Below are 25,572 nucleotides of genomic sequence, written 5' to 3' on the forward strand. Positions count from 1 at the left end.
ATTATTGTATTACTCTCCAAAGGGTTGCATCATTTTGTGGTGCCGGTAGCCATGAAGGATTACACACATTTTTTTCACAATTTCTTTACCACTAGATATTATCAATTTTTAAAAAAAGTGCTAGAAATGTAATTTGGCCACTTACACATATTAGTTTTCAGACCTCTGCTTTCTTGGATGATCTGCAAATACGTTTCATAGCTCCTGGAAGAAACATGGGGGCTGGAGTCCCAGGACCCTGTAACTAGTCCTGAAGGGCTCTGTGGGGTCAAAAGGGCCTGGAGCGTTGGGTGTCTATGCCCACCTAGGCTCTGCAGAGAGCTAAAGGCTTGGAGCAAGCTCGGCTGTATCCACAGCCTTGTCTCCAGCCTAACTTTCCACCAGCCTTATGCTAAGGTATTGATCCATGGTGAGTCAGTGATTGGAAATTCAGAATGCATTTCATATTATAAATGGACTAGCCAAGCCAGATAAAGGTAACTTAACCCATTGAAAGGTGAAATACAGTGTTTGTTTTTGTTTTCTTTTAATAGCAGAACTCAAATCAGTGGCATCCCTTTTATCTTTTAGGCATTGTGAGATAAATGCCAACAATCTATTTGCAAACAGCTCACCACCTATCATGCCTATTCTCAGACATTATCCTCCTCAACTCCCCACAGCCACCTGTAAGTAGAGACAAGACAGTACTGGGAGATACAAGAAGAAGGAGTTGGTCTGAATAGGAAGTGGCAAAAAATAGCAGATCTAAAGATCTGTTGTGACACTTGGTCAAGGGATTCTGGGACACCTGCAAGGAGATGGCTGGGTTCACCCTCCTCCCTCTACAAGCACCAGACCACAGCACAAGCTTGAGAGGAAGCTAGATTTCTGCTGATGCTCTGTCCTTTCCAGAGCCTGAAAAACATCCTCAACAGAAAAGAGTTAATATAAATAGGAAATGACAAATGCCTCCTAATGTGAGAGATCTCTGAAATGGAGGTGAAGGGATGGAGCAAGGCAAGAAAGGGGTAGACATGCTTTCCTAATAGAACTAGAGGCTAGATAAGAGGTTGCACACACACAGGAGGGGTCTGAACCTAGGAGCGGGATTGGAGGAAATGCTGAGACTCAAGGAAGGAGGAGGGTGAACTTGCAACAGGAGGGGCAGGGAAGAGAGGAGATGCTTGGCTGTCCTGGAGGCAGACGCTTGATATATTTGGTGTCCCCCCACCCTGCCCCGTAGTGGGGAAGCCAGACCTGTAGATAAGTAGCACAGAATAACGGTGTGAATTCATCATTATTTGGGGCCATGTGGAAAACTGATTCTGACCCTACAAGGAAGAAGCAAAGCTTAGAGTTTTTGTGGGGGCAGGATGGAGCTCATTCTGCAAGGGAATAAGAAGAGGGTCTGTATAAAGACAACAGGGCCATGATGGGTGGGATATTTTAACTTCTTAGAGCTGGCATCTGCAATGTTCCTGACAGTATGGTCAGACCTAAGAAGCCTTATGTCTCAGACAGGCTCTGTGACACACTGGAAACTGGGGAGATGTCTGCAAGGTCCAGAAAGTTCTCCTGGAAACAGATGAACTTGGGGACCCAAAGAAAGACTTCAGCACTGCCTTTTACTCAGCATGGAGTTGAAAGAGAAAGGCTGAGAAAGCTCTAGGATGCCAAGGAAGTGAAGACGACATTTAGCAATGGAGGGTATTTCCTAAGGACAGAGCTAGAATCTGGCCTGTCCTGCCACCACTGGAGCTTCTGATTTGGCCCTGTCAGGGTCCTGTCCATAAAGGGGTTTTCCCCATGCACAGGGAGCTCTAGGCATGTACTTGTGCTGGATATTGTTACCAGTTCTTGGAGGCACTGAAGTCAAGGCCATTTCCTGTGTTCATCTTAAGCAGGGCTCAGTCAAGTTCTAAGTAGAAATATCAAATGGGTAAGATTTACCACAGTCCATCCTCCCCTCTTTCTCATCTTCACACTGTTATACTCTCCTACATTTCTGTAGAATTGCAATCCCCTGGCATTAGATTTTCTGCCCTCTCCAAAGGTGAGCCCCCCGATCTGAGACATAAGCCCATGCCATGATGAGAAAGCTCATCCTAGAGCCTACCTCCAGGTCCCATCACAAAATGTGGGATAGCACCCTCTCTAAGTGCTCCTGCTTTGGCATTTTCAGGCAGATGTGGGATCCAGCCACATGCTTCCTCAAGCAGACACAAGAAATATATTGGCAGCCTGGCATAGTGGCGTGAACCTGTAGTCCCAGCAACTCAAGATGCTGAAGCAGGACGATTGCTTGAGCCCAGGAGTTCAAGTTCAGCCTGGGCAACATAGCAAGACTGTCTATATTTTTTTTAAAAAAGAAAAAATAAATATAATGATGAACTTAGTCCCTGTTTACAAACAGGCAAGTGGGGAGATGGAGTGTTCAGTAGGTCCAGAAGGCAGCTCCTACTGTCTGCTCTGGACTTCCTTCCTGGTTAGCAGGGATTTGAGGCTGAGCCATTGCCGGCATCCCTTCTGGATGTTCCCTCTTTCTCAGCTTAGGCCAGCAGGACTATAAATGTGGGTGCTTTCATGCAGCTGTGCTCACCTGTCCCTGAGCCCAAACTGAGTCACAAATGCCCAAATGGCTTGAAGGAAGCCAAGTGCCCCATTAGAGTGGCCACATCAGGCTTTCCTTGGAGTCCCTTTCCATTCTCTCTAAGCCAGCATATTTTGTTTTCATTCTTGGAGCATCACTTGAAATGTAGAAACAAACCTTTATCTTAATTTTTCCCTCAACGTGACATACCCTTTTGAAATCGTACAAATAACAATGTCTGACTGTCATGTTGAATTGCAAGCATGGATGTGAAATGCTCCAAAGTCTGACTGAAGCCAAATATTAGGTCATAAGTCAACATTTTGCTGATAAACTTGGTTACTAAGAGGTTGAATATGTCTATCTTTTTGAGAGAAAACTTGTTTGCCAGCAGGAAAAATTTATAGGACTGTTATCTTCCTACAAGGAAGGAAAGAGATGTGTGTAATTTTGCAACCTAGGTCAAAGTCCTTTAGGACTTCTGAAATTTGATTGGTTGAGGACTGAGGCCTTGGTGTAATATTTGGATTGCTCCCCGAGGTGAAAGTCAATGAGTAGCACAGGTGTGTGTCATTTCTTACAAGGTCGTTGGGCAAAATTGTCTGAATGTCTGGGAACAGGCTCTTCCCACTACAGGAGGTCATACTCTGCCCACAAATCCTTCTAATGGAGAACTTCTGACAAGGAAATAAGCTGCCTTGGGCCATGGGCACTTGGGGTCTTGAAAGAAATAAAATCTTGACTAACTTCATCTAAGTAGCTATGACAGTCTTTGGAAAGTCTCAGTGGACATGAAGACTCAACTGAACAAAGGCAGGAGCCAGGGACAATGTCCTCAACAATGCCAAGAAGCCTGTAGCTTGCCAGCATGGCCTATTATTGTCTGGGATGTTTCAGTGCTGTCACTAAGTCCATAATGAGGCCCCCTATCATCTAGTGCAAGCCATGGTAAAAAGGAAAGAAGTGGCAAAGGGGCATCTGTGTGCTCACTATAGCATTAAAGGCAGGCACTTTGCTGCATTAAGAACATTCTACTTTGTTTTAAGATGGCCAGGTGACAGTGTCAGGTTTGCATCTCCTTCCAGAAAGTAAAGCAGCTTACATTCCCTCCGAGTGCCCAAACTCCAGGCAAAGTTAGAATTGTGGTTCAGGATAGAAGAGAACCTCTGCTGTGGATGAGTGCGACAGAGTAGGGCTTTAGCTGTCACTGCAGGCAAATTCCTGATGGAAGAATATGCCACCACTGCACTGATGTGGAGATAGTGACACCAGAAACCTGCACCTGTGTGTGCATATATATGTTTACGTGTGTGTACAAACATATATGCATGTGAGTGTGTGCATGCGTATGTGCACACATATTTATGGGTGCATATATGTGTGTGTATTACACATGTATGTGCGTGTGCACAGGTGTGTTTGTGTGCAGGCATGTGTGTACAGGCATGTGTGTGCATGTGTAGGGGTGTGTGCAGGCATGTGCATACCTTCATATGTGGGCAGTAAAAGACAAGTGGCAGAAGCCTGGTGTGGCACCATAACAGTCAAGCCCTGTCCCTAATGGATTTTTCCTCATGCAGAGGGGGCTCTAGACGTGTGCTTGTGCTTGATATTAAGTCACCATTACTCCGGGGCACTGAATTCAGGGCTATTTTCCACATTCACCCTAAGCAGAGCTCAGACAAGTTCTAAGTAGAAATATCAGTGGGTAAGATCTGCCACAGTTCTATTCTCCCCTATTCCTCATCCCCAACTGTTATGCTCCCCAACTTTTCTGATCTGAGAATCTCAGTCACCTGGCAATAGATTTTCTGTGCTCTCCAAGGCTGAGCCCTCTAGTCTGAGACATAGGCGCATGGCACTGTGACCAGGAATCTCGTCTTAGAGCCCACTTCTAGCTCCTCTGCCCTTCCCCTCTCCATGAGATGTTTTGTGGCTGGCCTGCACACTTTTTATGTCTAGTCAAAGTGAGTGGCCTCAACCAATGCTGGCATTTGTAGGCCAGAAAACAGTAGCAGAGTTGCTCTGCTGTCTGGTGGGTAGGAAGACCATTGAGGATGGGTCCCTCAAATCCCACCATCAAGATGGCTCACCAATCAAAGCTGACACAGCTGGCCAGGACTGCCTGACTTCATGGTAATTTTGATCTTTCAGGCAAAGAAGGGGAACTACGCCTTCCTGTGGGATGTGGCCGTGGTGGAATACGCAGCCCTGACGGACGACGACTGCTCGGTGACTGTCATCGGCAACAGCATCAGCAGCAAGGGTTATGGGATCGCCCTGCAGCATGGCAGCCCCTACAGGGACCTCTTCTCCCAGAGGTAGGCTTGGGCAGCGAGGTGACTACCGCTGCCTCGGGACTCTAGTGGTCGATGGTAGGTAGGAGAATAACCTCTTAGAAGATAAGAGCCAATGCAAACATCTTTGTTCATCACATTTTCCTAAGCACCTACTATGTCCCACTGCTTCCTCTTCCCCTACCCTCAGACCCTGTGGAAGTATATGGTCCCTTCCAGGAAGGCTCAGAGTCTCTGTGGGATCTCTGGTATGAGCAGGTAATGCCAGCCTAGGGCATATTAGCACATGGCAAGGACGTCTTCAGGTTGCTAGGGTGGACGTGGGGAGAAAAGGGCATCTCACTAGACCCAGGATATCTGGGAGAACTTCCCAGAGGAGGGGACACCTGAAGCTGGAAGAATGAGGAGGAGTTAGCCAGAAAAATGAATAATTAGCAGGATCTGATAAGGGCCTACTAATCACTTTTAAAGAGAAATGTACCTGTAATGTGGCAGTAGTCAATGTGGAGACTTTGACTTTTTTTTTTTAGGGTCAGAGAAGCAGAATGTCTCCATATTTATTTCACATGGCTGGATGGGGCCTCTGATTGTAGGGCAGAAGTTTCCTGGTCCAAGGAGATGCTGTCTGCTGGGGCAGGGAAGGGATGTGGCCTTAGCCATAAAGGGTGGAAGTGGGGCATGGGTAGTTCAGTGGCCTTTGTCCAGTAGTCAGCCTGCGAACAGGGACTCCTGTCCCCAAGGTGTCTAAGCCTTGGGCCATCTTCTTGCACACATCTGTGAAGGGCATTTTTCTGGGTGAAGGGATGAATCTGCAGAGCCTAGTGCGGAAAGCCTGGGGCAGGCTCTGCCAGAGTCCACCCAAATCCAAAATGAGGCAGAAGCATCTGAATGAAAAGGCTGGCATCGTGCCAGTCTCAGGGGAAACACTCATTGACTGATTAATGCATGAATTTCAGTACGAAGGAACTTCTTTTTGGAGATGTGAGAGCCCTTATAAACCATTTCTTTAACATCCTGCAGTTCAGAGGGTAACTAGGATATCTGGATTGCTGAGCCAGTTGCTGGCAGAGCTGGGAGTAGAATCCAGGTCTCCTGAGCCCTAGTGCTATGCCCACGTGGCTGCTGGATCTCCAAGCACCATGACCTCCCTTCTCTCACACTCTAGATGTCCAGATTGTGCCCTTCTGCTCATGAGTACCTGAGCCTCAGCCCCATCAAGGGAAGGCTGAGGAGGAGGGCCTGCAACCAGTCCATTCAGTGGCTTCTTTACAAAACTGAGGAAAAGAGTAGGGCTAATTAAGGTAAATGAGGCTTTTGGGTTTTCCCTTAAATTTAATCAAGTATACGTTCTGTTCCTCCCTCTGCTCTCTGGAGCAGAGAGAGATGACAAGAGGGAAGGAGGAGTAGTGATTTATCAATTGCTCAGATTAAATGCATGAAGAAAGAATGGCTTCTCTCCAGGATTTACAACACGTTGGTGTTCTTGAGGTTCGCACCAGTTGGTTTTCCGAGATGGGAGGCTCAGGATGATTCCACAGACCATCAACCTCTGAGCATCTCTCTAGAACAGATGATAAGAGAGCCCATGGGGCCAACACAGCAGCAGCACCAAGACCGCTAATGTGCCCCAAGGCAGCGCTCATGGAAGCACAGGGGCCCCAGCGAGGGAAGGTTAGAGTCCTCGTGTGCTCACACTGCTCAGATGGCTCCTGAGAGTCTGCTGAAGTGAACACTGACACACTGGAGAGAAGAGGCAGCAGACATTAGTCCAGGAGCCCGGGTCTTGGCTGGATTGCTGAATGGAGTCAGAGCAGAGGGGGCTCCCATTAGGTCAGAGCAGAACCTGAGAATACTCAACCTGGAGAAGGTGGAGATGAGTGGGGAGCAGTGTGGCTGCCCACCTCCAATATCGTCAGCCTTGCTGGGGGCAGAAGGAGTGAGATGTCCTTTGTGTGGCTTCAGAGGACCAGGGCCAGGGCCAACATGGGGTGTATGATTCCAGAGACCAGGCTTTCTGAAACAGGCCTGCCCACTACCTGTCCACTCACTGACCGTGAGGTCCCTGTGCAAAACCTCCCAACAGAGACCCCATGGGCTGCTTGCCTGACTCCAGTAGTCACCATAATCAAATGTGGCTAGTCCAGTTTCCATGTCATTTTGGCAAATAGTGATTGATTACTATCTGCTTTCATCAGAAGGCATGTGCTCTATGATTATAAGGAAACGTCACCAGTGGCCTGTGCTGGCCTCCCACAGTTTCCTCATCTTCTTGTATGGTACAGTTCCTCCTGGGCTGGAATCATCCCTTGAGTGGGGACACTCAGACCTCAGGGTGCCAACTTACTGATGCCAGTGTTTCTTTAAAAGGCTCTGTTGGGCTGGGTGCAGTGGCTCCCAGCACTTTGGGAGGCTGAGGTGGGCAGATCACGTGAGGCCAGGAGTTCAAGACCAGCCAGACCAACATAGCAAAACCCTGTCTCTACTAAAAATGCAAAAAATTAGGTGGATGTGGTGGCACACATCTGTAATCCCAGCTACTTGGGAGGCTGAGGCATGAAAATTGCTAGAACCCAGGAGGTGGAGGTTGCAATGAGCTGAAATCATGTCACTGCACTCTAGCCTGCGCGACAAAACGAGACCCTGTTCTCAAAAAAAAAAGGCGGGGGGGCTTTGTTGTATGGTGCATTCAGAACTGTGAGCTGCCTCTAGCTAGGGCATGCTTCAGAGGAATGAAGGGATAGGTCCTGAGAGCAATGCCTCATGCCATTTGCAGAAAACAGGTTCTGGTATAAATGATAGGTCCCAGCCTTATGTGGAACTGCTATAACTGTCTTTCCCTTCATCCTGGGAACTAAACTATTTCCTTCAATAAAGATATGCTCCTTTGCTTTGGCAGAGGACAGGTTGTAGATGTATGTGCGTGTGTGGCAGGGCTTATGTGCTATAAACAGGCTTTCAGACCACAGCATGCAGAGTGGGCATTCAATAAATGTTTAGCAACTTAATAGCCATTTATTGAGCACCTACTGTGTAGCAGGCTCCACAGCTATTGAATAAAAAAAAGCATCTGCAATTATATCTGTCTGGAAAATAGAACAACCGGCTTCAGGAAGTGGCTATTATCCCTCTGGCTTCCTCGTAAGCGGGAGTATGGATTATTATGGCGTGCATTAGTTTAGCCTCAGTCTCAAAGTCATTTTGTACCTGCGGCTTGTTTTATCTTTCCTCTGTCCCTTCCATACTTAAATTTCCTTTTTGTTTGTTTAGGTTTTTTGTTTTATGTTATGTTTTCCTATAGATTGCCCTACTATCATTCTGGGATAAGATTGGGTACAAAAAATGTATACAATTATAGAGAGCAGGAAGAAGAGAAGGTCAGCAAAATTAAGCAACTTGCCTGACATTGCACAGGATCTGCCTAATGAGCGGAGGAGTGGGGATCTGACCCCACAACCACCATCTGGCCAGAGCCTCACCATCCCCTAGGCCAGAAGCTGGCCCCGGGAGAGCAGCCTGCTGTTCTGGAAAGAGCATGGCCTCCTGGGTCAGAATGACCCAGCTCTGATGAGCAGCATCACCACTTTCTAATTACAACAGTGGGCAAGTCATCTAGATTCTAAGCTTTAGGTCTTTGAGACGTAAAATAGACGTAATAAGAACCACTTTGCAGGCTGTTATGAGGATTCAAACAGTGTAATATGATCAGCTCCTACTGTGTTCTCTATAAAAGGTCGCTCATATCAGTGCTGGCAGGTTAAGGCTACTGGTCAATGTGGCCATCAGGCTGACAACTACTAACCAGCTTTTATGGAGCTCTGATTACTGGCTGGATCTCGAGCTAACGGTCTGTATGTGTTCCCTCTTCTCATTTTGTCGCAATATCCTGTGAGGTAGGTACATTTATTATAACCTCAGGCTTTAGTGATGAGAGAGCTAAATTTGAGAGGCTCCAAGTCTGGATTTGAATGGATATCCATGAACACGAAGCTCTGCTGTCTATCCATAGCTAGCTAGTTCTTCAACTGCTGACCGCCTCAAAGGCGCTGAGGTCCTGCCTATCTGTCCCTGAGGTTCCTGCAACTGCCAGGAGGCTCAGCCTCCTCACCCCTACCAGCAGAGACTTATTAAGGCCAGTGAACAGGCAGACATGCAGCCACGGAGTTGGCCCGACATGATCCATATGAGGTGGGGCAACACTGCGGCTGTCCAGTTCACCATGTGATGTGCCATGAGAGAGGTCCGTAGTGTTCTGGGGAAATCTAAGCATGACCCCAAACCATATAAATGCACATGTATCTTAACAACTAAGTCCCTGAATGCACAGCCACATTCTGTGTCTTACATGCTGATCAGTGCCCTAAGCACTTAATGGACATTATATCAATATCTAACCACAGCCATCTTAGTCAAGTTTTCATTACTCATTAGTACATTCACACATTTATTGACACAACAGACAGCCTTAGTGGTGCCATCCACTGTGCTTGCTCAGGGAAAACAGAGTAACCGACAGCTGCTGTCCTGAAGGATCTGCTCATCTAAGTGGAGATCAACAGTTTATGTTGCAAAGATGAGAACACTGAGCTTTAGTAGGGGCAAGTCCCTGGTCCAGGTGAGGTCTGGTGCCTCCAAAGCCAATCTTTGCACTGAGTCAGGCCATTCCCAGCCATCAAGAGGCCATGCTATACTGGGCCCATGATGCTGACACATCTTGGGACCCCCTCAGGGTTGTGGCTCTGGTCTCCACCAGACACAAGCCCATGTATGGGAACTGAGCAAGGCCTCAGGTCTGTGGTCACAGCTGACCTGGAATGTAGGTCTAGGGTAGAGATCACACAACTGTCCAGTGGGCAGTGAATTTTTCCCGGCTGTAAACAACTGTTGCTCTCTAACGACACACACCCAGAGAACTCAGAGGGACCTCTACTGATGTTATCAGTTGAATATATCACCATGGATCAGGCTTAAAGAGCTCCACTCCCCAATGGAAAGCTTGGGTATTTGGGGTCTGGGTGCTACCAGCTACCACTGGCTCTCTGTTAAGACTCCTGGGTTACAGACAAAATACCACAACCAAAGAAAACCACAATGGGGAGTATAGAAGCAGCATGGGTTGTCCCACCATTGCACACATGATGAAATCGAAACTGCCTCTCATGCCCGCTCAGAGCCCGTGTTCTGGGCTCTGCCTTCTTCCCTGTCCTCACCTGACGCCTGCTCCCATACCACCCAATAGCCTCACTGGCCATTTTTCTGCTTCTTAAATGTGCTAAATGCTACCCCAAACATGACTTTCACATGGGGTTTTAGTCTTAGGAAGTTTCTTCCTCCCCCAAGTTGAAAGCCAACCCCGGCAGCCTCATAATGACTTTTGGCAAGACATTTCACCTCTCCCTGCCTTGATTTCCTTCTCTGTAAAATGGGAAAATAGGAATAACCATCTCAAAGGACTGGCATGCAAATGAGGATTCAACACTGTTTGCCAAGCATGGAGGATACTTCTTGGCACTAGAACATGCTAGACCCATGTGAGCTGTTTTATGATTAGTCATCCTTCAAGCTTCCCCTTACATTTTGGCTCCTCAGTGAGGATTTCTCTAGTCCTCCAGTGGACACCACTCACCATGTGGTGTTTCCTAGAACCTCTACTTTGATTTATTTTTTTTTATCACAGCTCTGCCTGCACTTTGATTGAGCTAATTTTTTTAGGGTCAGTGATTGTATCTCTAGACCATAAGCTCAGTAGTGCTGATCATCATACTAGGCAAAGCACAGAAGATCCTCAAATCAAATGATTGTATGAATGATTTGGTGAATCCCAGTGGGAGAGACTTAGGATATAGTAATGAAAGCTCAAAAGAAAGCATTTTCATGATCAGGAATATCCTAAATCCACAACCTACATGTTTGCCTCTTTCATTTCTGTATTTCCCAGTTTTATCTTGAGCTCTTGCCACAGAATCCATGTGATGGGCCTTATGTGATTTGCTGTTAGACTTTATCCTTGGGCAGTGGGATAGGGTGGGAAAGGGCAGAGGGGCTGTTGGGGAGAGGAGTGACAAAACCTAATGTGCATTTTGGGAAAAACACTTTACCTGCAGTGTGGAGAGTAGACTGGGAAGACAAGAGCTAAGGCAGAAAGCTGCTAGGATGGCTCAATGTTGTCTGTGGTGGGGCCAGCATGGTGGGGCAGGGGCCAGTGCCCTGGTGGCTGAGTTGATGAAGTCAGTGGCTAGAGCTCACCTTGATTGTGTCTTGCAGGATCCTGGAGCTGCAGGACACAGGGGACCTGGATGTGCTGAAGCAGAAGTGGTGGCCGCACATGGGCCGCTGTGACCTCACCAGCCATGCCAGCGCCCAGGCTGACGGCAAATCCCTCAAGCTGCACAGCTTCGCCGGGGTCTTCTGCATCCTGGCCATTGGCCTGCTCCTGGCCTGCCTGGTGGCTGCCCTGGAGTTGTGGTGGAACAGCAACCGGTGCCACCAGGAGACCCCCAAGGAGGTCAGCACCCTGGGGCCTGCCCTCCTTTTCGCAGCCTAGAGGCAGGAGTGTCACACTGGGCCATTGGGAGGGCAGGTTGTTTCTAGTTAGTATATACCTGAGTCATCTTGTCTGGAGACAGCAGTGTTTTATATTGGGGGATTTTGTTATTGTTTTATTTTGTTTTTAAAACTAGAGAAGAAATGTAGGAGATGTTTTCATGATTGAACAAAGTGCTGCAGTGCCAGCCTTAGCCACTAAAGTCCTGTATTTATCTATAGAGCAGGTACAGCGTGGGCAGCGCCAGAGAGCCCTTCCCTACCCTGCCCCGCCCATGTGCCTCCACCCTGACCTGGAGAGACCACCTGTAGGGTAAGAGAGGAGCCCATTCCTTCCTGATTCTCTTTGACTTCTCACCAAGGGACACAGGGCGCTGCTCTCCCAGCGCATCAGGGGATCCTGTCCCTCCCAGCACTCCTTTCTCCCTATATTCCTCCTTCTTGCAGGGCCCAGCCTTGCCCCTGCCCCTCCTGGGTGCATCCAGCCTGGGTGACACTAGCTCTGTCCACACTCCGGGTTCTGGGCACATCCCTCCCTGCGTGTGCCAACTGCAAACTGATTCTGCCCCTCCACACTTCCTTCTTACTGGGTTTGTGTTCTGCAAGCTCTTTTTTTTTAATTTTTTTTTTTTTTTTTTTTCTGAAATAAAGCCTTCACTAAGGTCCCCCGGAGATCTTTGCCCTAAGGGAGGGTGGAAAGGAGTGTCATTTTGTGGTGATGCTTTGCCAGCAGAAACTCCACATGCCCAGCCACACCATCCATGGTGCTGTCACTCTCTGCCACATAGACCTCAGCTATGTCTAGAACCACAGCTCTGCTTAGAGACTCTGTGGGTGCAAATGGATATAAACCTCAAACAGGAAGTGGTAAAGCAACCTGCATCAAACCCAAAAGCACTTCTGTTTTGTTTTTGTTTTTTGCCTGTTCTTGTTTTTACTGGAGGCTCAGATAGTACTGGGCAGTTCATTAAATGGTTTCAGAAGTAGGAGGTCCAAGGGGCACAAAAAATAAACTGGGGCAGGAAAGAAAAACAGCCAGGAGGAGGTAAGAGCCAGCGGGCTCCTTCTCAGACTGATTTCGGGAAGGGATTTGGCACCTCTGGACAGGAAGGCTGGGTCCACCATGCCTGTGGCCTGGGTGTCTGTCTACATCGCACCCTCCATTCATTGGTCCATAAGGGCATTCCTGGCAGGTCAGGGGTGAGGACAGGGGTGGGCGCCCCTCACTCCTTTACAGGACTCTGCATTATACCACGTAGTGAGCTCTCTGTCCTTATGCTGTCTCTTCCCTGGAAGGACAACACTGCTTAACTCAGTACATCTGCAATGTTCGGGGACATCTGTCTTCCTCTCCGGCTTTCTGTGTATCTCCATGTAAGGGAAGGTGAAGCTGGGGCCAGCTGCAGTTTCAGTGGCTGTCCTATTACCCTTGGAGCTCAGAAGGGAAGGAAGACAGACCTTTGAGGAAAAGGCCCTGAAAGGAACAGTTGATGGTTCTGTCCCAAGCTTCTTTGGCTACTGGAAAATTTTGTATAAAGAAGTCAGTGGGAGGGACAGTGAATTATTCTGACAAGCAGTTGTAAGGCAAGGCTACACATATCTGACCTCTCCTCATCATGTCAGCCCCTCCACGCCATGACCAGTGTGCACACTTCACCTGCTTGTCACCACCCAGGTCTCTATGCACAGAAGCATCAGTGGGCAGCTATGGTGGGGTGGCCCCAAAGCCACCCCCAGTAGAACCAAGAAGGATGAGAAGGATGGGAAAGACCAGGTCCCCAAATTGGCCCACGCTGCGCCCGCTCCATGGTGTTTGTTTTGGGTTTTGCTTGTTTTCCATAAGTCTTCAGCCTGGTTTCCTCTGTGCAAAAGTCCCTTGTGTCAGGGGAGCAGGGGAGGGTCTCCAGGTGGATGAAAATTGCACTGTCAGGATTTTGTCTTCCTGGGCAACTGTGGGCAAGGGTGGGGGCCTGGAGACACAGGTTCAGGCTCAGCCCCAGCCTCTAGCCTATCATCTGTGAGCCACATGCAGGGAGAGCTTGTCCTTTGGATGGGAAGTCATTGTCTGCTTTTAGCTTTGTCCCTCCACAATGCCTAGTTTAGTGACGGTTTGGACAATTTCAGCCTGGACCACCCACAGTTAATTGTTGTGGTCTATGTGTGTGAGAGAGACAGAGAAAGAGAGAGAGAGACTGGTGATTGTTAAAGAGACATAGATAGGAAGACAGAAAAGAAAAGAGAAAAAAATGGAGAGACCAGGAGACCAAGGGATAATTTAGCTGTGAGGAACAGCTCCTTTCTTGCCGGTAAAACATCCTACCTTTTATTCTGGCTTCTGCATAAGTCCAGGATCTCAGTTATGAAATGATGAATACATTAGCCCTGCTTCCAGAATGTGGGACTTCCTGCCCCTGTTGCCAACCTGCTTCCAGATAGGAATGAGGACATGGAGAGAGGCAGGTTGGAAAAGCACAGCAGCTGCCTGTCCTCCAACCCCTTCTGGTGTTGCTAAGAAGGGTTGCATGGAAATGTTCCATATTTTTCGTATTTTTATGGGTTTCCAAATTTCAAATGCAATGTCTCCCTTCCTTCTTCCCTCTCTCCCTTTCTTCCTTTAATAAGCCTGCCTGTAGATACCCGGCCCCTGCCTTCAGGGAGCTTACCTCCTCATGCACAGATGTGGCAGAGAGCTGGGCCCAGCAGTCTCCACTCATTGAGCAGGCTGTCCTGCAGTGATCAGCAGGTATCACAAAAGTGCCAAGGGCATCCAGCCCATCCAGGGCATGGTGGGGTCAGAGGGGTTAGGGGTGCTAGTTATTGAAGACTACTTGGGGCTCAGAGCTGTTAGAACTGAGCTTTGAAGCATTGATACAAATCCTGGTACTAAAGATGAGATAGGAAGTTGCATTTTGGGCAGGGTGAACAGCATGGAGGTGAACAAAGTCATCATACCTCCTGGAGCTCAAGGGCTGAAGTGTCAACATGAGGAAGGAGATGCTAGCAGGGGAGGCTGGGGAGAGATACAGGGCCTTCGCCGAAGGACTTAAATGCCAGACTGAGAGGTTTTGACTTTATCATGCAGGAAATAGGCAGGAAAGGGCTCAAAACAACAGTCTTTTAGAAGCATATTCTTAAAACCTTCAAAAAATAATGATGGTATTTAATCCAGAACTACTTTGTGCTACTGGTTGCCCGTGTTTTATGGGGCAGCATTTGCAATTAGGTGAGAGTGTCTGGTTAATCTTTGAATGTTTCATTTTGAGGCATTGGCTGTATTTCTTAAGAGCCAGAAACCTCTCTTTGGGTGGAGCCCAAGTTGTGCTTAATGGCTTGCTCTAGGATGTCGTCACAGTTTAGACACCTACTTGAAGAAGAGTAGTAATGTGCGTTCAACCCCTTAATATTCATGTAGATTTCAGCTCATATTTTTTCTAAGGAATCGGACAATTATGTACTTACCCAATGCAGGTGAATGCACCAAGCTCCGTGGATGCAGTAAAGAGCCACTCGCTAGATTTATGGGGGATGTGGAGCCATTGCTCTGAGAATAAAATATTCATGAAATAAAGATGAGAACTGCACAAATGGGAGATGACATGAGGAGTGAGGGATGAGTCATCCATCACTGGGCTCAGAGTTTGGAATTCTTGTTGCTTTCTGCCTTGCCTGCCCTCCCCTGGCCTGGTTTCCATTGCACACAGGAGCTGGCTGAGGCCACGGTGGCCGGGCAGCAGGGGGCAGAGAAGCAGATGGCCCCTCTGTTCTGGCTGTGGGCAGCCTCTGTCTGCATGTACCAACCTGCTGTGAAAGATTAGATCCCCAGGGCCCTCACTTCTCCAACTCCACACCCTTTCTTGCCTCCACTCCTTTGATGTCTTCTTCAACTGCATGTAAAGAGTTTGCCGGTCTGCACATTTTTCTTCTTCATTTACGCCAACCCAACAGCGTTGCATTGAGACCAGGCGGTCTGTCCTCTACACCTCAGCTCTGGCTCCCACAGACAGCAGCAGGAGCAGGCAGCTTAAAGGACACATTGTGAGACACAGCAAATGGCTGCATTTGTTTTCCAGAAAAGATAGGAGTCATTTGCTGCACTTATACACATTTTCTTATTCAGTTAAATAACCAAAAAAAAAAGGCTTGAGATGGCACCCTCATCTCCCAGGGTTTGTCCTCGTGTTGGAGCTATTGGGAATGATGGAATTTGAGTAGAATGAAGTCCCACTGATGTGAATTTAGCACCTGGTTGGTCTCAGTGGTAACAGGATAATGCCACCAACAGCCAGCTCAGTCAGGGGGAAGTCCCTCATCACCAGTTTTGTTCCTGCCCAACTGACAATAAGAGCTGTTGGACTCCAGGCAAAGTCTGTTCTAAGGAGTCCCACGTGTAACAGGCTGTTACAAAGATGATACTTTAGTTAATTACTGTTTTCCAATACACTGTATTATTTCCACATTGGTGAACAGCAGCTTAATTACAGAACTTTATCTCTGCAAGACAATGCCTGGGAGAGGTTCCCCAGTAACCTCTGTTGGTGCATCTGTCGTCATGTTTAATATGGGATGAGAAACGCAGAGCTGGAATTCAGCCGGATTCATGGGTAAACACAGTCTGTGAATTTTATATCATATTCAGGGATGTTTGACTAGGTCAGTTACCTACAGTAAATTAATGAAGATAGCAGTAAGTTTCCAAGTCTGTTTTCACAGCTGTCATTACCTGGCCGAACACTGAAACCTTGGGATAATGAGGATGTAAACGGATGTAGTTCACATAAAAAAGCCCATTACTTGAATTTGCATAACATAATAGAATGCAGTATTTTGTCTAAAAGATAGATAATTATTCAAATCACTCCTGCCTCTTTCCTTGAGTAGGCTGATTACTCCTGTCTCCTCTTTCCTTGGCTGGAGACACAGAAGGAACAGACAGACATGACTTTATGAGTGCTAAATCTATGGCCCCAGGTAATACAAGCCGACCATGCTTCCAAGGTTTCCAAACCAGGCGGTCTGTCCTCCGCACCTCAGCTCTGGCTCCCACAGACAGCAGCAGGAGCAGGCAACTTAAAGGACACATTGTGAGACACAGCAAATGGCTGCATTTGTTTTCCAGAAAAGATAGGAGTCATTTGCTGCAGTTATACACATTTTCTTATTCAGTTAAATAACCAAAATAAGAGGCTTGAGATGGCACCCTCATCTCCCAGGGTTTGTCCACGTGTTGGAGCTATTGGGAATGATGGAATTTGAGTAGAATGAAGTCCCACTGATGTGAAGAGGATGGATTTCTTAATAACCAGTTGGGAAGGAAACCCCCCTGGAACGTCTGTCCATTTGGTGTAGACACTTTCTGTGTGTCTTGACACAGAGACTTTAAAGGCGAATGATAACTGCAGTTGGGAGTTGGTTCCCACTGCACAGCTTTGCAGTCCTTAGAACTGCTTCATCCATCCTTAATTTGAGATGAGCAAAAAAAAATGTGAGTAAAATAAACTTAGTCAAGCTCTTTCTTCAGAAATAATAGACTGGCAGAGAACTAGCTATCTCCACATTCAGTCTGAGAGCTGGTCTTGAATCTAAATGCTCCAGTATTACCGGATCCACTCCCCACCACCGCGTTTACTATTCCAACTTGGCACTTGACAATCCACCACGCTCCAGCGTCCTCTCACTTGCACTTCAGTGGTGAAGTCATCCAGCTCAGAGATGTCCCTCGCTCACATCTTCCTTCAGAGAATTTTGGCTGGTCTGGCTTCCCCTGAAGCTCTCATGTTTGTTTCCCTAGCATTAAATAGAGAGAGTTCTTTCACCTTGTCCCTTACTTCCAACCTCCTACCTCCCTGTGGCTTTCTTGGACAGGAAGTTAATCTTTCCCTCTCTCCAAACTGTGACAAAATGGGAGCATCTCCTGAACACCCTGGGCTAGTACTCAATTGACTGAGAAAAAAGGCCAGGCCCTCTATCAACTGCCAGAATCCAGAGTTGAGCAGCCCTGGAACCTAGACACCTGCTTCCCACTTTAATTGAGTCCATTCAAACTTTCTTTCTTTTCATCTTCAAAGGGGTCCTTAAAGTCCTGAAGGGAAATTAGAAAAGAGGATAAGGGAAGATTATGCAACTGATTAGTTACTAACTAGTTCTTCCAATGGTCTCAGGTCATCAGTTTCCCTTCCACGGAAATGAAAGTCTCTGCCAGTGAGGGTGACCAGCTTGTTCAGGCTTCTCCAAGCTTTGCTAGCTGCAAAGAGGTGAGAAGGTTATCTTATTAAACACTAAAAGTACCTGAATTCCTCTCTCAACTACTTCAGCTTCCAGACCCCCTGGTACTTGTTTTGTGCCCTTCATACATTTTGAAATGAACATGGCTTATAGATGCAAATATTCGCCAAAACGATTGTAGCACTGATTCTGCCTAATACAGATGACACTGTATCCACAGTTTAACAGGAGCTCATAGCAGCCCCAAGAATGCTAGAGATGCAGGCTTGATGCTGGGCAAGAGTCAGGGCTTGTCTGGAGGCCCAGAACCCAGACACTAGGAGGACGGCTGTGGAAAAGAAAGTTTGGCGGAGTCCCACTGCTGCAGCAGATGAAGCACCTGCTGCTTTCTGTCTCTCTGTCTCTTTGTTCCAGATTCAGCTTTAGTCTTACTGTCCTTATTTGGGTCATGGTCCTGTCTCTTTGTTAGGTAACCTGTCTCTTCATAGCCTGTCAAACTGTTATCCAGTGGGGATAGTAACTCCCTGAAAGCAATAAACCATAGACTTCCTTGGGAAAAGATCATTGATGCTGAGTGGCGCTAAGCCACTAGCACCCTGTATAATGGTTATAAAATATTCCTAAAGTAGTCTTAAGTGCAAAAATGAAAACAAAGCAGATAAAATAGAATACACAAAAAGTAGCAAAGTTGAACGGAGCTGGCCTCACCATGGTGTAAGGTAATTAGGAAAATAACTTGAATTTGGTTTGCTCTATATTTTACAAACCTTTGAAGGAGTCAGCATAAACTTTTCATGAATAATTTAGCTGGGACAAGTAGAAGCCTGGCATTCTCCAGCCAGTTCCCCCAATTTCCCCATGACACTTGCCATGCAGAGGTGACCCTAACTCAGAGATGGTCTCCCAGCACCAATGAGCTGAGCTCTGCTTGTGTGGGTGGACTTCAGATCACTGGAGTTGTGACTGTGCCTGTGAGGCTGTGCCAATGGTTTCTGATGTCATTTTCACCTATGACACCGAGCCACATCCCATAGCATCCTCTACTCTCAAACCAGTTGGCTCTCTTGATTTCCTCCTGCCCTGGAATGACTTGTCAGTTGTCCTATGGGTGTTGTCAGTTTTCTTGTCCTGGGAAAGATTCTGGAACTGACAGCAGGTGTCTCATCAGAAGCCATGTGTGCCACCCATGAACTCATAAAGGTGCAGAGAGAGCAGTGGTCCCACCTTCTATATGCCAGGGGACATTGGGGCAAGGAGTGAACTGCAGAGCACTTCACCTCCTTGCCTGAGGACCACTGAGTTGACCCTTCATGGGGGTTAGCCCTGTGATTTGTGCACTCATCTGGTCGGGGCTCATGCCCATCATTCAGTTGAACTTCTGGGGGTGGAAATCCTCTCCCACCATCCCCACAGAAGCTCAAAGCAGTCACTGGAATGACTCTTAGATTCATGTGATTCCTTCTTTTTCCTTCTGAAGGCATATTCAGGGCTTCTACATTTCTTAGTATTTCTAACTCCCCTGCAAGGTGGACAGGGGATGGGTTCCTGTCTCTGATACAGGATGCCAACATGAGACCACCTGCAGGGTTGCCTGGGAGCTGAGCTTTGGGACTGTATTTCTCTAGGAGTTTGAGGTGAGAGAAAGGTCACCACCTTCCCTGGCGCATTAGCACCCATGCTGCTTACAAAGTCCCTGCAGCCTCGACCTCACCGGGAAGCTCATATGGCTCCCCTGCTGAGCACCAGGTCCTGTGCCCACCTCACAGCAGGGAAGCCAAGGAAGGAGATGACGTCTTCCTTGAGCTTTCAAGCAGTTTGTCTGCCTTTAATTATTCTGACATTGTAGCCAAATCATCAAGTTATTTGAAAGGAACAATATTTGTTCTGTTTTGTTTTCTTTCTTAAGCAAATAAACAAACCAAGTAATTTCCCGTGATGTCACCCACCGTCGTGAGACAGAATCAGGTGTGAGATCACCCACTTAGATAGCCTCGAACCCTCATGAAACCAGGAGAGTCAGCTGACCCTGGGGAAGTCCCATTCCTCACAATCTCCACCCAGGAACCCATGCCTCCTTGCCCTTCCAGACAGGGATATATCCCCCTCCTTGGGCTGCCTGAAGAGATTGCACAGGGAGGATACAGGTCACTGAGTGAGGCAGGGCTTCTCTCCGGCTCCAGGCCTCCAAGCTGCCTCTAACACTGATGGGCCTGTGACTCTGAGGAATCATTGAACCTTCCTGAGCCTGAGCCTCCTTTTGTGCAAGGTGGGGATGATCATACAAAGTCTTTTCATCATCTTGAACTCTAAGTGGCAAATTCATGGGGCACCTCAGGGGCTCAAGGACTATTTCCTTTATTCCTGTGGGACTTCTTCTTCGCCTGTATCTGCCTGCTCTTCAAAGCATCTTGTCCTAAGGGTTGGTTCTGGGTATGGCAGTGACTCTAAACTGAGTACAGAGGCAAGGCAGGATACAGCCAAGGCCTGCTGATGGCATCTTCTTTGCTACATAGGGATCATGTCACCCCCTGGCTTCCCCAGATAACTGAGGGTTGGCCATGTAATTGAGGGGAGGTGGAGCCACACAAAGGGGATACTCACCCACAGCCCAACAGGCCGACCAGGCCTGGTGCCTCCAGACATCCAGAGTTGTAGCAAGCCAGCCTTGACTCACTGTTAGGGCCCCACCTGACCTTCCTGTGCCTTCCCTCCAGGACAAAGAAGTGAACTTGGAGCAGGTCCACCGGCGCATGAACAGCCTCATGGATGAAGACATTGCTCACAAGCAGATTTCCCCAGCGTCGATTGAGCTCTCGGCCCTGGAGATGGGGGGCCTGGCTCCCACCCAGACCTTGGAGCCGACTCGGGAGTACCAGAACACCCAGCTCTCGGTCAGCACCTTTCTGCCAGAGCAGAGCAGCCATGGCACCAGCCGGACACTCTCATCAGGGCCCAGCAGCAACCTGCCGCTGCCGCTGAGCAGCTCGGCCACCATGCCCTCCATGCAGTGCAAACACAGGTCACCCAATGGGGGGCTGTTCCGGCAAAGCCCGGTGAAGACCCCCATCCCCATGTCCTTCCAGCCCGTGCCTGGAGGCGTCCTTCCAGAGGCTCTGGACACCTCCCATGGGACCTCCATCTGACCGCGCCGCCTGCCCTCCAGCCCACCCTCCCACCCACCCGACCAGCAGAGCTTTTTAATACAAGAAAACAACAACACAAACCACACACACTCACACACACACACACACACACAGAGACTCTTTCATTTTTCTTGTACATATGTGTAAATAATGACAGAATGGAGTGGGGTAAAAGTGTATTTTGAATATTCCCAATTTTCGAAGTCAGTAAAAAAACACAAAAACTGTATGAATGACTTTGTAAATTTTGTTCTATATGAATAAAAAGGCAAATTACTTGTGATCATTCTGAAGTGCCAAAGGAGCCCCCCCGTTCCTGGGCCTTTCTGAGGGCAGGAGGGGCGACCAGATAAGGAGCCCCTCTCTGCTGGGGGAGAAGGGAAGATGAGGAGCCCCACATGCCACTCGCTGCCTTGTCCCACAGCTTGCTGCCCCATTTCTTTGCTCCTGGCCCCTCGTCCCTTTTAGTCCCTCAGCTTGATAAGGAGTGAGTTTGGAGCCCGCGTTGGGCGGGCCCACTGGGTTGCTGTGCTGTAGGGTGATCGGCTGTTCTGGGTAGCCTGGGGCTGAGGAGGTGCCCTGGACTCAGGGCTATCCTGTCCTGTCTTGGATCATGCGGGAAGAGTTGGTCACCGCTGTGTGTGCTGCAGTGTGCCTCTGGGCCCCATGGGCCCGAGAGAAGCTGACAGTTACCTGTAGTGAGGTAATTGAGGGCTTTGATACTGAGCTGTTCTCATATCATCCTGTTGGCTTTGTTTTTCATTTTCTTTTCAAAATTAGAAGAATCAAAAAGTGATAGAATATTGGGGGAAGGAGGGCAGACTCCATTGTTTCCTCAGGGAGACTGGGCAGAGATGGGGTTGGTCTGGAAGAAAGTCCATGGGGGCAGGGAGTTGCGAGGTGGGGTTAGTTGCATGGACCAGGTGAGGTGGTGGAACAAAGGGCCAAGTAGAGGAAGAATATTCCCTTGGGTTTGGACCCATGGTCCCAGGCGAGAGAAGGAAGTGAGGCCGTAGATGCAGGGAGTAGAAGCTTTGTGGTGTCAGGCAAATGGATCCTGTTAGGAAGAGTTGGGGGAGGTGCCCAGGTGGGTGGACCAGTACTCCAGGTGATGGGGCATGCTGAGAAATAGAGAAAAGAGACCATGTTTATTTAGGTAGGAGGAAGCCTTGCCCCTTAGGTGAGAAGCATAAGTGTAACTCCCATCCACCAGGGAAGTTGCTTGTAGCCCCAAAAGTAAAGGCCTATCTCTGGGTCATAAATCCTGCAGGCAGTCCAACAAACAGGGCTGGCTCCAGCACAAACCCTCCCTTCCAGCTTCACCACCCTCTCCAGACCAGACCTGGAGTCCTCTTCAAGCAGCAATCCAACCCAGAGCAGGGGCCCTCCCCACTCAGGGCATCTGATATCCTCTGAGATTTCCAGGCCTATCCCTGTGCAGGTACAGCTGCAGGGAAGCCCAGTTTTCTAAGCCTAGGACTACCTAACAGCGCCCCCTTCTTCAGTTGCCCTTTCTGAGGCAACTAAACTACAGAATCAAGGAAAGAACCATTAGGAGTGGAACTGGGGGAATCTGAGTTGTGTCACTTCAGTTCCTCTCCTAAAGACAAAGGTTAGTCTGATCTCCAGACCCGTCAGAATGGAATACACAGCCCACATCTGTCACTGAAGGAGGTAGAGCTCCCACAGCCAGCAGTAATCAGGGAGCTGAGAGCCTGGGTCTGTGATCATGGAGAAATACAAAGTCTTATTGATTGCTTCTTCTATAGCCTTGTAGAGTTTCTAGAGAGATGTATTTATGAGGGTGATAACTAGCCCAGGATTGATTTCTTTCCTAAAGTCCCTAGTGACATGACTGAGCAGTAAAGAGCGGCCACATCACACAGTCAGCTAAAAGCACTGTGGGGAAGAGAGTGTTTATAATTATGTTATTTATCGCTAGATGCTGAGAATGGTCTGATATTCGTGCTACCTAGGCAATCCATTGACATTTCTCCAATCAGAGCATGTGGAGCTTGGAGCCAGGCATGCTCAGAGAAGCCTAGGTGGGCTACCATGACCCCGAGGAAGAGCAGGCTTTGTTTTCCATCAGCACGTTGGGGGCCCTGCCCTGAATGGCCAATTTTTCATATATATATCTCTCTATTTTTTTAATCAAACTCTGGTCTCACTGCCTTATCTCACACCAACTCTGTTTCCCCATCGCCCCCTGAGATGGCCTGTCTTCTGGGGTATAGCATGGATGTCTTCTTGGATGGTTCTGCTTAGAATGAGTGTCAAGGAGGAAAGAGAGGGAGATGGAGGATGTGTTTGTGCGCCTGTGTGTGTGAGTGTGTGTGTGTGTGTGAGAGAGAGAGAGAGAAAGAGAGAGAGGGAGAGAGAGAGAGAGAGAGACCAGCATCTTCAAGAGAAGTATTCTGCTTATACAAAATCCTTAACACTTCATGGTGTTATTCTTCACCATGTTTATGTTTTGTTTTGTTTTTTTTAGAATTTTCTACCCTTGGCATGAGGGGAAATGATTGATATTCAAGCAAGTTCTCTAGGAAAAAAAAAATCTTCCCAACTCAGATTTCTGTGTCAGCTCAGAATGTATCTTTTTTTCATGCTTTGCTCTTTGGATTTATAACTCTGTTTAGACTATTCCATACATTTTAGGTATATTTTGTGCCTTCAGACACTGCAAATAATAATCAGCATTTGGATTAAAGTTGTTTAATAATAAATCTTGTCTTTGCTCCCTATGCTCTTATTCTCTGGGGTGAAGAAATACTGTCTGCTCGTTTCTGGGCATGCTGAGATCATGAAGTAAATTCTGTGCCATCGGCAGGGACAGTCATGAGGAAAACTCCTCGCCTCAAGGGGGTCTCAGATATGCCTGGAGGTGGGGGCATGCCCTCCTCACGCAGTGCATATCCAGAGTTCCCTGAAACCAACCAGGGGACAGTGTGAGGGACAGGCTGAGCAGCAAGTCTAATTTTTGGTTAACCTAACAGTGTTCTTTAAAATATTAAGTTCTTGGAAGTGTCTTAGGAAAGAACTGGGTCATCCTCATGCATAGAGAAGTGCTCCCATGGCCTGGAGGAATGAACAGCCTTTTAATTGTCAGCTGACTGTGCTGCCACTCTCATCTCTGCACTCACCCTGACCTCAGATAAGTTGCTTCCCTGTGCTTAGGTTTCAGGGCTAAGGGACTGTCATTCCTGGTGGAGCCACAGCTTGGCTGGACCCCCAGCTTGGCTTCTCAAAGTTTGGCCCTTACAGGGTCTATGGAGACCTTTCTTCAATGAACATCTCATGCCCTCAGTCATCCTACAGGCCTCAAGCCATCAACCTGATCCTCCACCCCCAGATGCGTGTGCTTTTCAGCCGACCTCTGAAAAAATCCCCTGGCTTCAGTGACTTTGTGGGGAAAACCCCACTGTCGGCCTCAAGCTCAGTAAAGCTGATCTGAGGAGGCTGTCTGTCATGATCAAAATTTCTTCTTTGAGAAACCAAAGGGAGGATGCCCAGCCCTACTTCTTCTGCCCTGCACCAAGGATAGGCTTCTCCACATTGGGGCCACTCCTCAGACTGGGGCTGAGGGGCGGGCAACAGACACCACTGGATTCTGTGAGCAGATGGCTGGACAGCAGCAGCTGCAGGGAATAACAAAGGGCTGTTTTCTTAAGAAGAAGCTGCCTAGTTCCTAAATTAGAACTCCCCCAAATAGTGCCAAGGTAAAACTAATTCCATATCTAATGTTTGTCCTTTCAAGCATTGAAGGAGAAGCAGATGCATTAAAGAAGAAAAGACCAGTGGTCCTAAAGGCCACGAGGACATGGAGGGATGCAGTCTATGGCCTGTGCATTTTCATTTAAAAGTCATTCCATTTAATAATAGGTGATAGAAATATTATAAAAAATTGAAATATTAAACATATTTTAAATATTATTAAATTACAGAGATGGGCAAGGTCTAACAGATAACTCAGGTCTCTATGTGACCTTCTGCTGCCAAGGTGAAGGGGTCACTTAATTGAGTGCCTCCAGCTTCGTTCTCAGGAAACTTTCACTCCCAAAAGTATCTGCTCGTGAATTAGCATTTGCGTCTTAACTAGAGCCTTGTTTTGTACTCCTAGCCTTGGCAAAAGAAAATGAGATAAAAGCTCCAGACAATTTTAACTGACCTTTCCTTGCTGTGGACACAATAAAAGAGGCAGCATTTCTGTTCCTAATGTAACATTTTTTAATATCTAAAATATTCTTTTATGCCATTAGTTGTTTTTAATAAAACTGTTTATTCTTATTATCCTTACCCTTTGTACCAAGAAACTGCACATAAATAACCCTCTTCTTTGCCAATAACTTTAATCATTGTCTTTTTTTTTTTTTGCCTCTCAGTGGTGGTATTTAGTCAGAGGCGATTACTTATGAGAGAAGTGAACCTATTCCAGATAAATCAGGTGAGCTAATAGTCACCTCCTACAAAAGAGGAAGGGACAATTGTTTGTAATGTCTGATCATCCCTCCCTTGCCAGCATTTATTGTCTTTATTGTCTCACCTCTGAACTTGACATTGAGCACTGAGCTCAAAAGATAATAGAAATTCTCTCTGCAGGAAAGAAAACAAAAAAGATGGGCACAGAAGTTTACAATGGCCAATGGCTGGGATCTGGAAGAGAGGGCACTAGACAGACCTGGATTACTTAGGGTGAGCAACCAAATGTGACCGAAGGAGAGCTCAGTTGCTGACAGATTCAAGTATACCGTTGCCAGGGGCTCATGCATCCTTTCCAAACTCAGAGGAAAACAAAGTA

The 25,572-nt window shown here is 47.6% G+C and overlaps 1 protein-coding gene across 3 annotated transcripts in view; it reads left to right on the forward strand.

The window, feature by feature from the left end:
* Nucleotides 1–23,500, forward strand: part of GRID1 (glutamate ionotropic receptor delta type subunit 1) — a 793,647-nt gene extending 770,147 nt beyond the window's left edge. Inside the window, exons 14-17 of one of the 3 annotated variants that reach the window (XM_063727589.1) lie at nt 4,727–4,893; nt 11,131–11,371; nt 11,632–11,722; nt 20,346–20,434. In XM_063727589.1, coding sequence (XP_063583659.1) covers nt 4,727–4,893; nt 11,131–11,371; nt 11,632–11,721 — 498 coding nt within the window. In that variant the 3' untranslated portion in view covers nt 11,722; nt 20,346–20,434. Of the gene's footprint in view, nt 1–4,726; nt 4,894–11,130; nt 11,372–11,631; nt 11,723–20,345 lie in introns of all 3 variants that reach the window. The other 2 variants (XM_024253748.3, XM_054522339.2) reach the window with 2 other exon arrangements.
* Nucleotides 23,501–25,572: the final 2,072 nt, after the last annotated feature.

The sequence above is a fragment of the Pongo abelii genome, chromosome 8, assembly GCF_028885655.2.
Source record: "Pongo abelii isolate AG06213 chromosome 8, NHGRI_mPonAbe1-v2.0_pri, whole genome shotgun sequence".
NCBI classification, from domain to species: domain Eukaryota; kingdom Metazoa; phylum Chordata; class Mammalia; order Primates; family Hominidae; genus Pongo; species Pongo abelii.